Consider the following 15,073-nt stretch of genomic DNA (forward strand, 5'->3'; position numbering starts at 1 on the left):
AGTCTGCTCACCATGTTTTTGTGAGAAACCACACATCCACCCTTGGATAGGGGGGGGAGGGAGAGAGAGAGAGAGAGATTATAGTTATTACCGCCTCTGCCCACAGTGTGACTGTGACCTCTTTGCCACTCGTGTCCATTAGGTGGAGGGCCCTCTTGGAGACTTCTCTGCTGGTCTTAGTGACGATACGGGTGACATCCTCTGCACTCTTACACACTCCAATCACATCTACAGGTAGAGAAAATCCATTCACGTCTCCATCCAAAGATGTCTCATGAACACAGGTAGACAAACATGCTCACAGTGTGGTAGGAAAAAGGGTGTTATGTGAAGAACCTTTTGAAATGTCTCCACACGGTGAAGAGTGTAAAAACGCCTCGTGCATATAATCTACATAATGCGAAGTGTTACCACATCATGAGCAGTGACGATCCAACACAGCAGTGAGCTGACACCCCTCTGATATTGCCAAGTCAGAGCAGACTAACATGAGTGTCATAACAGCTGGCTAACACCCAGGCCCCCCATTCCAAATAACAACAAACACACTCATTCCTCATTCATGTTTCCTGTCATGTTCGAGGCCTTAACACTTCCTTCAGGATTACTACACTGAAGAGCAGTCACTGCTGAGCTCTAAGAAGGTGGAGAGTCTGACCTACCATGACTAATATTAAAAAATAAATCAAAACGTGTCAAATTAATTTACAGTGAGCTTATTGTACAGCAAATAGGAATGTCACAAAAATAACAGATCTTAATGCTGTGATAAATTAAATCAAATAAATGCAACTTAAACAACGTAGAAAAAGAAATGGGCATCATTTGGTGGTGAGAGACTAAATAGTGTTAGAACCCATTTCTAATCATGAGACGAGGGAAAAAGACAACTTTCAGCAGCTGCGAGGATCAAAGATTTATTTTTCTTTGATTACTGACTTACTGAGACAGTGACGTTTTTTTTTTGTAAACAACAAAGTTTACATTCAGAAGTTACTTGCCAAAATTGTGTGAATCCTGTGTGAATTGTGTGAATCCTGTATATAGGAATAAGACAATGTATTCAACACCAATGTGTTGAATACATTGTCTTATTCCTATATACACTCACAAACTCAGTATTGGAAATTGTGCATTGTTTACATTCATGGTTTCAATCTTCTTCTTCGTATTTGTTCACATATTACTAAGCCTCTGCTTGTTACTACTGCTGTTTGCAATCACAAGAAATGTGTAAAACAGACAGCAGGCCTGCATTGCGTTGTGCGTCTTCTTGTCCGGAGGAAAGGGGAACAAAGCCCCATGGTGTTACTAGTAATGGTCGGGATCTCCACACGCCTGTGTTGGTTCATTTTCTGTCAGTCATGTCATGGTGTCAGAACTGGTGCCCCTGCATTAAACAAACTGACTGGACTGAATTATAACAGTGATTTTGCAAATCAGTCATTCTCTGAACTTCACCGCTCTGTCTGCTTGCTGTGCTAACCTTTTTCAAAAGTCTCCCCTTCCTCACTTGCTCTCTGTCAATGCTCTCTCAGCCCTCCTTAATTCCATTATGATTGAGACGATGTCATCCACCTCTGAACTCCATTATCACCACAGGAACAGACTGACAGTTCTCATTACCATGTTATAATCCCCCTATTTAACAAAGGAGAAGAGTGAGCGGGAGCGAGTCAACAGATGACTCACAGGACATGTCGCACTGCCCCTCTGTGACCAATGCAAAGACACTCCTCCAGCTAAGCCGCTCAGTGCACCTCTAAACTGTATAATGTGCTGCTGTGCTGGTTCGCAATGATGTAGTAATGCAATATTACTGCTCAGAATGTAAACCCGCACGGATCTTCAATCTTGAATTTTCAGGAATCAAAAACAGGGGAGGGGTCAAAAAGGTGAGAACATTGTGTTGCTTGAGAAAACCTGCAGAGGTACGAGGGGCAATCAAGAAGTTCTTAGACTGCTCCTGTAGCACGTGAATGGAGAGCAGCACCGTGACAATAGTACCCGTTTTACACGTGTTTTTATGACCACTGGTGGGTTCGCTTTGCATTGACCGAAGAACGTGTATCAGGTCAGGAGCACAACCAGGTGGGTTTTGTTGGCTCGTTTGTGCAACGTGAAGTCTTTCCCCACGGTCTGACCGTCAACACCCTTTTCTACTGCGATGTTCTGAAGCGACCCGAGATGTGGTGCGATGGCACTTCACCAACATGACAACACACCGACTCACAGCACATTGAAAACACACAAGTTTCACGCCTGTAACAACACAGTTATCGCTCCACACCACTTCGACTCACCAGATTCGGCTCCCTGCGACTCCTTTCTGTTCCACAAATTTTGACATAAACAGCTCAGGTTTCGGGTCTATCATGAAATCGCAGATGTACACGTACCACTGGTCACAAAAGGAAGGTGTAACTCGGGTGCTCATTTTGATCAAGCGATGAAATGCAATGAAAGCCATAGCTTCCGTCTGCTTCTTGCACGTCATGAAGAATTTAAGGTTTTTAAAAGGACACCTATGGGTTGGGTTCTGTTTAAGAGCATCAATTTATTCTCTATTATAGTGCGTCCAAAGAATGACTAGCCCTGCTTCTAAGTTGTGCTTATATCTAGCATTTTCCTTAAATACTCTGCTGAGACTGTGCAATACAGTGCTGTAATACTGAGCAATGCAAAATCACATCTCAGAGTGTGATAATAAGCACGCGACACTAGAGAGATCTGCGATAATGCATATGGTGAGAAATGCAATGTGCTTGAAGGTTTCAACCGAAAGTGGTCAGAATAATAGACTGTTACATTACATTACATTTCATTTAGCTGACGCTTTTATCCAAAGCGACTTACAATAAGTGCATTTCAACCATGAGGGTACAAAACCCAGAACAACAAGGATCAAGAAAATACAATTTCTTTATATATACTGTATATATGTTACATCCAAAAAGGATATAGTTTGAATTTCACTTCATTCCAGTCGAGCTATGCTGCATTGTTTTGAAAAGGTGTTCATTTTTTGGTACAAAAGTATCCAAGATAGAAATCATGAATAACAAAAGCAATTCCCCATCTGTGAGTGTGATGATCAGCTACAAAAGTAACTGTAAGATAAAAATGTGTTGAACAAACCCTATAACTAGCAGACAGTCTACAAACAGTCTTTAAATAACTAAATCCTCATTACCACACCACTGTCTCACCTGAGCATCATCTCACCAACATTACCGAGCACTGCCAAGCGCACCCTGATGAATCACTGATTTCAAATCTACATTTGGACCATAACAATGTACTTGTTGCAGAGACAAGACTCTCCAATCATGTACAGATTGCAGACACCGCAGCTAACCGTCATAAAAACAGTGGCATGAGCGTTATCCTATATTTTTTTTTTTTAATCTCTCATCTTTACTACGTGTCTGAATTAACCTTCATTCTGATCTCGTCGTATAATATATTCTTCCAAAACATCTGGCTCACAACTGACTGGCTAGTGCCTGAACATTAGATGATTTTGTTTTCTTCTTTCAACATATTTGATTGGCTGAGTTTGGGTCAGCAGTAACAGAGACAATAATCCACGTGTTCAAATATTGGTCCTACGGGTCCTTACATGACAACAACTACTGCTCAGTGTTTGTTTACTCAATGGGCTTCATGTAATGGCCAGATGTACAAGCACATTTGTTCTGAAGTGACATGTAGAAGCAATTTAAAAGGAATTTGTGGCATTAACACATTTTCTTGTACTTTTGTTTTAAAAAACTAAAAACACAGATTTTCTGTGATATTATAATGCCTTCCTCGACGAGAATATGGAGTTTAAAAAGGATGCTTTTCTACAAGTTTGTCATGTTAAGAGATTTCGGTAAATCCGACTTGGAATAAAAGGAAATGTCACAGAAGAAAGCAAGAGATGTTTCTGATTTTAAAAAAAATTAAAAAAACTGAAAATGTACTTGCATGAGGCCCAGTGTGTGTCTCAGTAATATGTACTGACAGTTCTCTTCTTCACACAGATGTCAGCATGCATCTCTTCCTCACCTTAATGGACTCGTGCGCCACACGCTGGCCCGCTTTTGGTCTTTACTTCAGATTCAGATAAAGCAGACATACCCGAACCGAAGTACCACAAAGCTGCTGAATCCCACTTAATTTTCTATCTTTGACAACTTGTTTCAGTGGTTGTTCACAAAGTTTGTAGAGGCAGTGAGTCACATCATTTTCAGAGCAGTCACCAAACATTTCTGATTGGTTTGACACCTACCTGTCTGGCTTATTTTATTATCAACATTTCTGAGTTTTGACTGCTAAAACTGAGCTCATCATTTTTGGTTTGGGTTTGTGAGGCTACAAAATACAAGCAGCAACATCTCCTGCCTTTCCCCTTTTTGCCAGCTGCCCTTCTCACTGCAGCGCTACCTGCTCTTTCATTGTTAAATTGTTCTTTTATCGGTTAAAATCTCATTGATGAGCTTTGTCTCTTACCAATGATGGCGTCTTTGTCTCGGTTTTCCAGCTCCGCGATGGGTACAAAGTCGCAGTGCGCTGTGGGGATACTCTCACTGTCATTACATGGCACAATGCTTGAGTGAGTGTTGAGGGTGATCTCGTAGTCGTTCTTCAGCGTGGTGTACTGTTTGTTGGCAACCTTCAGTGTAGCTTTGGAGATGTAGTACACCTACAGAGAACGGAAGGCATTACAAAATTAGATCTCATCAAACGAAGTTATTCCCTGTGAATTTGAGGCTGCAATGATTGAATTGTTGACCACCTTATTGATCCCGCAAAGGACATTATTATTACAATACAGTTTATGTTCAACCAAAACCTATTCATAAAAATAGACAAAGCTTCAAATCCAAGTAAGATGTCATATCAGCCTCATCACTTCTCTAATTCACCAGAAAATAAGAAGCAGCTGAGAGCGAGTCTGCTAAACAGCATAATTTAAACTCAATCTACGAGGCACACTTTTCCATTTACTCCCCCAGTCTCCGATATCCCCCCTCTCTCTCTCCACCTCTGAGTTTGTCTCTGAATCTTTCCTTTCCTTCCTTCCTCTGTCTCCGATTTACCCCACAGAGATAGGAGCATGAAATTAATGTGATAAGCATTCTGGCTGCTGAGATCCAGTCACAGCCACTCACTGTTCTGTCAATACTCAGATCACGAAGGGAGGACGGATTCATTCCTTTATCTATCTTCAGAGGGCAGAGGGCACAAATTGGATCTGCGCCCGTGTTGGGTGTCACTGCCAGTGGCTGATACCTGAGCCGGTGTGACTAGCAAAATGATGGCCAGGGTTAATTGAGTTATTAAGCTCTGAGGGCCGGACTAAGTTGAGGAAGAGCTTTAACATGTGTTGTACCTGTCTGTAATTGCACAGGTATACAGGGATGTATAAAGGATGCGAAAGGCATTATCTGGATGTTCAGACTGAGCACAACCCATTTCAGCACAAACACACATTAATAAGTTGCGAGTTTCATTTGAGGACAGAACTTACTCACTGTCCCCTCTAACATTAATATGGAATTTTTAAACATAAATTGGACACCTCTAAGGATATCGGATTTCAGTGCATCCTCAGTGCTTCTTGGCTGCATCCGCAGTTGTACTTAGAGCTGCCACTTGTGGCCTCATCACCCAAGACACATTCTAATGCCAGGTGTGAACAGAGCCACAGACGCCAGCATTTCTTCCAATCTGAACTACAGACACAGTAAGTAAATATGAACCTTCAGTAGTCTAAATAAAGTGGATATCTTCCAAAGGTATAGTCTTTCAGCTGAAAATTCTTACAATATAATAGTTACATTCCTGGGACACAACACTGACAAAACTTCATGCAATTACCACAAGACACTGACTTAATTAGACAAACTCTTACCGCTGAATCCTCTTATTAGCTTTCTTTAAACAAATTTTTGTGCACACAGTAAAGACTGCAGGTACTGTCAACCCCATTTCTTACGGTGTAGTATCGCTATGAAAGGATAGCTTGGGGGAGGAATCCAACCAATAACTCTATTAACGGCATATGAGAATTGTAGAAAGGATTGATAATAATCTAAAGCTATTCTTTTATAATACATACTTCCCTCAGGTTAATAATCTTAAATTACTTCAGCCCTGGAGCCTGAAATGTCAGGAGAGAAACTGTATAGATGCATCCTCAATTATGAAATTATGAACACAGACAGCAAGACCAGCAGTTATTTCTGATACCATTAGGATAACCAGAAACTTAAAAAAAAAAAAAAACAACAACAGCAAAACAATATAAAAATGGTCCATTTTAAGTGTTTTCTTAAAGCACAGTCAGTTATATATTCCCAGCCCCCCAAATACTACATTTTTCACAAATTGTCACAGTATTTCAGTAAAAAATAACTTCATAAATCTCTTCCACAAAATCCTCTAATACTTTGCCTCTGGCTCATTCAATGGCCACAAGTCCTGCAGGCATGGGAGGATTTAGTAGAAGGATTATATTAGGCACTATCTTACCAATGATACACTTGTTTGAGGTTGATGTGCATACAAAATAGGTACCCGAGACTAAAGCGTACTTTGCAAGTAGTTTGTGACGGTACTGGGGAAGGTTTCTACTGTTCTGTCTTCGTATTCTTTACCTTCCTTTTTAATGTCTTAACACGTCATGTTTTAATGCTATAGTCTTTAAATATTGTCTTTTTTTTTGTCAAAATGGGTCTTCAGTCAGCTTCTTCGAAGAAATGCTATGTCAACGACAACATTTGGAAGCTCCTTTTAAAAAGAACACAACTCCAGACATTTCTTGGCACAGTTCAGTTATCCTGGGCAATGGGCAACACATGCAAAAGTTCTCAATTTTGTCTAAAATTTCCAAGAAGCTCTTATCACTTCAAGAAGTGTGGCTGGACATGGATGAGTGGGATCTGCTCACCTTGCCTTGCTCCACTAGAGAGAAAAACTTGTCCACTTCATTGTTGAAGGCTGTGATCTTGATCTCTCCCTATTGACCAGCACATTTCAATTTAACAACATTTCATTGCAGGGATAGAGCAAGAAAAAAAAAAAACAGTCATGTGTGACATGTGCTGACATGTAGCAGAAAGATATTCAGGCCTCTCTACTCCTCTACTCACACTCTCATCCACTATCTCAAAGGAGAAGAGCTTGCCGCTTCCTCTGGAGTTACTCCAGGTACGGATACTAGCCTTGTTGGTCACTCTGGCTCTGATAGTCCACCTTGGGATATAAAAAGAAATGTGTGATTTTGGTTGAAAAACATCCAAATTGACCCCAAGATTTCTGAAAACTAACATGCTGATAACGAAAACATACCCAAATTCTAACTGACTGACATCTAAGGTTTACAAATACATCAATGAACTTTTCACCATGTTTTCATTTATTTCTATCAACAAATTTCCTTTATGTAAATACATACACAACATTTAATACACATCTCTTGTTAAAAAAATATCTCACAAAAGTTTTGTAAAGTTAAGTAAAGGAGTCGCCATCTAAAGGTCAGTACAAACAGTGAGGGATTCTACAGAGACACTTTAAAAAGCTTCCTTCTTTGTTAATGAGCATCCCAACTCAGCTCACATAAGTCACCAATGTGAAACACAACCGCACAAAAGAACAATTCCCAAGGAAATTGGATGAGTGTCTTTTCAGTCTTTTTAAAGTTCCATGAAAGAAGACACGGCAACATCCAGCAACTTTCTTTTCAAAGAGCGAACTAGGTGTTGTACATCTGCCAGCTCCAGGATGCATTTAAAATGTGCTTTTTGTTCTGTTTTTAACAACAGCCAGCCAAGCTCGACACTTTGTGCAGCAGTGAGCTTTTTGACTGCATTGATAATAGTGCAGTGGAGGATATTCATACCATAACTTTGCCTGCAATTAAATCCCCTATCATGAGAGCAGCTGTTGGCCCAGAGTGAACTCCATTGCCTGCTCAGTATGGATAAGACTGTTACACCAACGTTTATGGCAGTCAAAAGGCAATTAGATTCTGCTCTAGATGCTTTTACTTAATACTGGCAGAATGTGATGGAGAAGCCATGCAAACGGCCATAAAAGACCACGTGCAGATTCAATGCATTCCTATATGATGTACTGTGTCACACACGGATGCACACCTTCACTTTTCATTTCACCCAAACATTTGTAGAGGAGCCACAGCTGCTGAAGTCATCTGTTTTACTCACCGTAGGTACTCCTCAACTTCAAAGTTGGAACAGTCATCAGTTTATTTCAACACCTACAGGCACAGTTATCTTTACAGCTTGCAGTTTCAATAAAGACTACGTTATCAGAGCCCAAACATGAAGTGAGTTGACAAGGTACCTTTCTTCCAATCTGGACATGTATAACTTGCTATTCTGTGCTTTTGTCTTTTGGAAGCCAACTTTAAAAAGGTCAGAGACGGAGACTTAAGCCTAATGAAACAATAAGAAATGAGAGGGGAAAAACAGCAGCAATGTGGAGGTGAAGAAATTGTATGAGGGAAGAAAGGGTGGGAGAAACCGAGGTTGGCCAAATCCCCACCGGGCCAAATAACAGAATCAAAACCTCAGCAGCAGACCATAAAGACCCAGCAGTACCTGCCGTAAAAGTGTCCGTTGCTGAGACAAGATGAATCCATTTCATTTCATTTCCATGCAAATGGGGCTGACTAACATGCACACACTCAAATCCACAGAGCCTCACGCTGTCATATATATATATATATATTTTTTTTTAAAAAGAATGCCCGCATGCATGCACCAACACATACGCACAAGCATTTACAAAAGATGACCCAAAGTGCTACCCGGAAATTGAAGGAAACAGGCAGTCAGAGCATGAGAGAAAATGGTTTAGCCGATGAATAAGCAGTAGAGGAAAACATCCAAGTGAAATCAGAAATCGTATACAGTCGAGAGAGGGTTTGTAAATAAGGATGACATATGTTTAAGTCAGGCTCAGGGCTTTCGAACAATCCACTGCAGAATTTAGGTTACAGATAACGTGCATGTATATGGAAGTGGGCACATTCAGATCCCCCACACTTAAACTTACTTGCTTTGGTAGGGGTTGAGGTTTGCAATAGGCATTATATTTGTTGAAGAAGGACTGGAGGCCTTCATGGGTGAAGCCTTCATGGGTGAAGTCTTCATGGGTGAGGCCTTCATGGGTGAAGCCTTCATGGGTGAAGTCTTCATGGGTGAAGTCTTCATGGGTGAGGCCTTCATGGGTGAGGCCTTCATGGGTGAGGCTTTCATGGGTGAAGCCTTCATGGGTGAGGTCTTCATGGGTGAAGCCTTTCCCATAAAACCTCTTCCACAGGGAGCAGAAAGGACTGCTGGGAGACAAAGTGTGAAAATCAAAGGAGTGCTCCAGATTAACAAAAAGGTAATCTGATAGTGCAGAAAGACTTGAAAATGTATTGAATGTTTGACATAGATTGGCAACAGCTTTGGTAAGTGATTTACTAAAGACTTTTATCAAGTAAAAATGCCAAACATTTGATGGTTCCATCTCTTTAAATGTGAGGATTTGCTGATTTTCTCCATTTTATTTTATTGTATGTTGATCATGTCTGAGGTTTGGACTGTTTATTGAGCAAAACAAGCATTGGGAAGATGTTGCTTTAGAGTCTGGGACATTGTTAAGGACATTTTTAAGACAAAAATAACAACAACAAAACTGATTAATGGGTAACGATAATATTGAGTAGCAGCCCTATCAGCAAACCATTAATGTTAGTGTGTATATTAGTACAACAATATAATTTTCTGTGAGAACTGGTCAGAGTACTAAATACTAGTTTTCCTTTAAATGAATGCCTGGATCAATTATGTTTATTCTATGGCAAAAGTATCAATTTATTTTTTCCCCATTGACTGTACAGAACTTCAACACATTTTTTTAAATACTTATTATTTCAAACATGTAACTGGTAGAGCACCAAAACGGTTTTCCGTCAGCTAATACAGTCTCAAACATCCGGGAAAAATATTTAAACTGTTATAAAACATTAGTGGGAGCACTATTATCTGATCATTTGAGCAGCTGCCAACAAGTTAACTGCCTGAGAAAGTTGAACTCTCCCCACAGATCTCTGCACAGAGTTACTCAATTCTCTGTTAACATCAGTTTGTGCCAATTTTTAAAACTGTTTTTCTTCTTTGGATAACAATCAGTTATTAATTTCATAATTAACTGTACTTATGCTTATCAGTCATAGGAGAGAGACTAATTAGAGTTAGTTATCAGAATTTCTGTCTTGTGGCCAAGACACCAAACATATTAGTCTCTATTACATTCATGCAGCATGACCATTTTTAATGAGTCAAAGTACAATCAAGCTAGAACAGTGTAGATGTATAGCAACATGAAGGAATGACAAAGCCTAATGATTATATTTAACTCGTGTAATATGTCTCCGAGTTCCCTGAAAGGTACTCTTTAAATAAAATGGATTATTATTCATAGCATTATTACATATAAATCATAGTGTAATAATTAACAGAAAATAAATGTGATGTATTTCAAACACTAAATGCTAAATTAGTTTGAAAATATCAGATAAAGTTTGATGTGTAATCACTCAAGCTGAAAGTAATTCATTAACAAAGTATGCTGTCTTTTGTGGAATCGGATTTCTATCTTGGTTATGAGTGTACTTAACTCGGGCTATATTTAAATGTCTCGCATACCATTAAATCAGCACAACTACAAAAAAAAAAGTTAAGAAAAAGTTTCCTTTATTTCTAAAGCAATTGTGCAGCTTTTCTCTTCCTTTTTACAAATGAACTTGAACAGTTTGTACCAGCCTACAAACTCATAAGGTGCTATCTCACCTCCCACAATAAAATAGAATCGGCTCCATTGGTGATACTCAGGCTAAATAGTTTGCCGTCATCAAAATAGTCTTTATGTAATGCCTTGTTTTGGCATGAATGATCTGCCATATTGAGCAACAGCATTTAGGGGGAAGAACTGTCAGGAATAAAACGATTCAATTCCACAGAGACGACTACCCTGATTTAAGCTCCCGTTCTGAAGCACAACAAATACACACCTCTATGATACTCTGCTTTGTGTGTGTGTGTGTGTGCGCGCGCGCGCGCGTGTGTGTGTGTGTGTGTGTGTGTGTGTGTGTGCGTGCCATAAGCAAACTCCTAGGGGAAATCACAGATTGAACAGCTATTTTCAGGAGAGGGGTAATTAACATCAATATTCATACACACGCAACCGGATGGAGAGTTGGAGAGTTGGAGAGACAGAGCTGGTGGTGAAAGAAGAGATGCAGAGACGATAGATGGCGGTGGCGGTGAGGATGAGGGAGGTGGACAGAAGAACAGAGGAAACAGAGGGGCACAGAGCTTTATCCAGGATCCTCATTTTTTGTCATTAAGATCAGTGCAGGCTCCTAATATGTATGCCCATAATGTATTCAGCAGCTCCTGTTGTTGAAGAGTGGTCAGTGACGAGGGCAATGAAGGACGAGGGAGAGAGGGAAATGTATAGACAAGAAAGCAGTCATTAAAAGAGAAAAGCGAGTAAGAAGGAGAGTGTGTAAGAGTGTGTTTATGAGAAAGAGGGAAGAGTAGTAAGGACAAAGAAAACCTGCAGAGATCGGTTAGTGATGAATAATTAATATATTTTTTTCAAGCACACTTCAGCAAGTGCACATTTCTTTTAGGAATTTTAATATCATCTGCAAAGCAGTTTGAAGGTAGTCTATTTCAAGTGATCGCTGCTGATGAATACCTGAATGGAAACACTGTGACTACTGCGTCATGAACACTGACTTTACACCTACTGAAAGATTTGATTTTTTTTTTTAAAGACATTTCGGGAATATCAATATTGTGGCTCAAACATCATTGTTTGTTTGAATTGAGAGAGCACAAGGTTGCATATGACTGACAGAGCTTTAAAGGCATGTTTGATCAATGCTAAATGCTCTAAATATTTGAAATAATTTTCGTCAAAATCCTCACAATGGAAAGTCTTTGTGACCACATCCTTGCCCTCCGAGGATGTCAGACATCAGGTTTCTCTACAGAGCAGAATGCAGTACAGTAGTTTTCCTCCCGTCCGTGTCCAACTCCTGATTTTAAAACTGATTTAAGCTTTGCAAGGATGCTCCTGTCCTTAAACACACCTTTGTGTATATTGTATTAGTGTTTCGAGGCTCATTCAGGAATAAATTTTGTCAGCTGCACAGTTGCAGTTGCTATATAGTCTATAACATCCAGCCGGAGCCTGAATAGGACAAACCCAATGCGACTGCAGCCTTTCACAATCAAACCGGAGTAATTTGTCTGTTCTATTCTTTTATTCATTGGTGGTATTTGTATCATGCTCTGATGTAGTAATAAATCTAGAACTAGTACTGGAGCAGCTGTCATTAGGTATCAGAGGGTTTTTTTCAAACTCAAATTAACCATTTCTACATTTTATGAGACAGTTGAAATGCCGTGCGTCAAAAGTAGTGGCCGCCTGAGTGAGTAAGGGTGTCCCATTTGGTAAATACAGCTCCTGCATCTTTGCGTCTATTCCTTGCGTCTAAACTCTATCTGGCACAATCCCTGCTGGGAGGAGCAAAGGTACAAGAAAGAGATGTAAGTTAAGTAAGCAATGAGCCAGGTTAGCCAAATGGAAGCAACCCAGGGACTCAGTGTGTTGTTTGAGGACTGTGAAAGCTTCACAGAGGGTTGAACCCAGAATCCTGGAATAAACCGACGGCCTCCCAAGTCATTTCGTTGCCAGCAGCTCATTGGAAGCCCTTCATTTGTGGCATTAAGCAATCTTGTTAAAACACACAAATTTATCGACTTACTAAAAATGCAATTTGCAAAAAAACATTAGAACGTAATCAAGCACTTAGCCACATTCGGTAGGAGAAAACACTTTGAGTCTTTATGCATAAGGCTTGTTTTTGGCTGCAAAGAGGACTGCAGGGCCATTTCATCAACAGAACAAGAGCAGCAGGTTTTCTTTATCTGGTGGGATCTCTGAGGTAACGTGGATCAAAAGATGTAAAGCATGTTAGCGTTTGATGGAACTACTTAATGCACAGTCTCATCTTTGCCGAGTCAAATTAGTTGACTTTCTCTCTCTCCCTCAGTCTGTGCGTCGCTACAAGGGGAGTACACAACACAATATTCATAAAGCCATGAACTGGAGGAGCCATCAACCCACACAAGCTCCCTCCGTCACAACACGCACAAACAGACACACACCTACACATGCACACAACACACAATATACCAAGCACTCATTATCCACCCACATACCTACATCCTCCTCTGAGGATGACTATTGGGTATGTTTCTGCCACATAACAAAATCAATGTCAGCGCTGAGAGCAGTTGGTGGTATAAAACAAGCGAGTGAAACAAAGACTAAGCTAATAAAAGAAGATCCAATAAAATACAGGCTACTTTGGGCTTGATGCATGGCACCAGCCACTGTAGTAGGAAACCAACCATCATTTGGGGGTCCTATTCTGTTAGAAAAATCTGGTTGGTGATAAAACTGAGGAAGGGGTGAGTTATGGACTCCCGCAGTGGCCAGTGGGCAACAAGACAGTTTCCGGTTCTGATAGCTGAGCCATAAATGTGATTAAAGTGCTCAATGTGATATAAAAAAAAAAAAGGCACCCGAGGTGAAGGAACTGCAGTCTTCCATTCATTTTGCATTTCCCCTGGCTACCTTCAACTGGTTGAAAAACCACAGAGTGCCTAATGATCCCGCTCCATCTAGTTCTTAACCCACGTTCATACAACACTCTTTGAACACTAAAGTGCAATAAAAATCAAAGGGATAAAAACTAAGATTTATATTTTGGTCTTTGGTGCTGTTTAAAGTGTGGTAAGGTAAGTGAGATTGAAAATTAACAACAAAGTCTCTGATGGTGCCAAATTGTAGCTGCTGCAACAACAGTATTAGGGAGGAAAAAACAGTGAGAAGACTGCAAAACACTTGTCAGCACTCTTCACTCAAAGGGTACAGGGCTCCCTCTGTTGGTAACACGAGGGTTTGTAAAAACATTCAAATTATTTTTGAAATAAGTTACATTACATTACATTAACCCATGAACATTACATTACAAATAAGTGGGCCGAAACTCACAGAAAACCAACCATCTACTGAAATATTGTCTTATTTTCATTTCAACTTTAACAAACACAACTGAACTCTGAGAAACAGGGCAAAATTTGTTCAGCACTTATTTGAAGAGACTCTTTCGAGAAGCATGACATGATGTATAAAGTCTTCACATAACACTCACTGCTGTTGCTGTTGTTGTTCCCATAGGAAGGTCCTGGTGCTGCGGCAGATGGAGAGGATGCTGGTTCAGAGGTGCTTGATGACATCTTTTGTGGAGATAACGTCTTACCTGCAAGTTGAACAAACACCGTCAGGGACCTGCTGAGGCTGTTTATTCCTCTTTATGTCTTCATTCAAGCACACTTTAAAAGAACCATACCCTCCGTATTATATGGAGTGGGATTCCCAATCTTTCCTCCAGTTTCCTCTTCAGATTGCAATATCTCCATGTCCATCACAACCACCACATGCCTGGAACAAGCAAAAGTAAAAAAAAAAAAAAAAAAAAAAAAAAATAGGGCCAAATGGGTTCACATGCAGTTAACAAATAGAGGGAAGGGTGATGAGGGAAGAGAGGAACAAAGGAGATACACATACCTGCCATCTGCCAATGTGTTGGTGACGGTTCTCTTCAAAAGACACACGCAGTTTGGTACCAGGAGGTTCTCTTCTGGGAGATTGTTCAACTGGGTGGCCAGCAGGAAAGCTGCATACATAAATACATTTAGTCTTATCTACTGTATCCCTGCCACTTGATTATCTTCTAAGCTGCAAAATCTTTTTGAGCACTACTGTTACACAATGTAATGTGTGATAAATAAAATAACTTATGATATCACCCCTTTGACTTTAATAGTCTGATTTGTCCGTTTGCCACCGACACACAGAACAAGTCCCGAGTACGGTATCAGTACTTTTGCAAACCGCCTTAAAAACGTAAACATTTTTTGGCTAC

At 40.2% G+C, this 15,073-nt stretch overlaps 1 protein-coding gene across 3 annotated transcripts in view; it reads right to left on the reverse strand.

Annotated features, from left to right (window-relative positions):
• Positions 1-15,073, reverse strand: part of LOC138196311 (replication protein A 70 kDa DNA-binding subunit-like) — a 36,754-nt gene that overhangs the window by 20,725 nt on the left and 956 nt on the right. The window contains exons 4-11 of one of the 3 annotated variants that reach the window (XM_069146213.1): positions 14,716-14,824; positions 14,498-14,589; positions 14,300-14,407; positions 9,073-9,352; positions 7,143-7,245; positions 6,941-7,009; positions 4,498-4,690; positions 92-228 (exon numbers count right to left, since the gene is read on the reverse strand). In XM_069146213.1, coding sequence (XP_069002314.1) covers positions 92-228; positions 4,498-4,690; positions 6,941-7,009; positions 7,143-7,245; positions 9,073-9,352; positions 14,300-14,407; positions 14,498-14,589; positions 14,716-14,824 — 1,091 coding nt within the window. Of the gene's footprint in view, positions 1-91; positions 229-4,497; positions 4,691-6,940; positions 7,010-7,142; positions 7,246-9,072; positions 9,356-14,299; positions 14,408-14,497; positions 14,590-14,715; positions 14,825-15,073 lie in introns of those variants that run through there. The other 2 variants (XM_069146212.1, XM_069146214.1) reach the window with 2 other exon arrangements.

The sequence above is a fragment of the Embiotoca jacksoni genome, unplaced genomic scaffold (genome assembly GCF_022577435.1).
Source record: "Embiotoca jacksoni isolate LCO1_2020_lvr unplaced genomic scaffold, fEmbJac1.0.p SCAF_13, whole genome shotgun sequence".
NCBI lineage: Eukaryota > Metazoa > Chordata > Actinopteri > Embiotocidae > Embiotoca > Embiotoca jacksoni.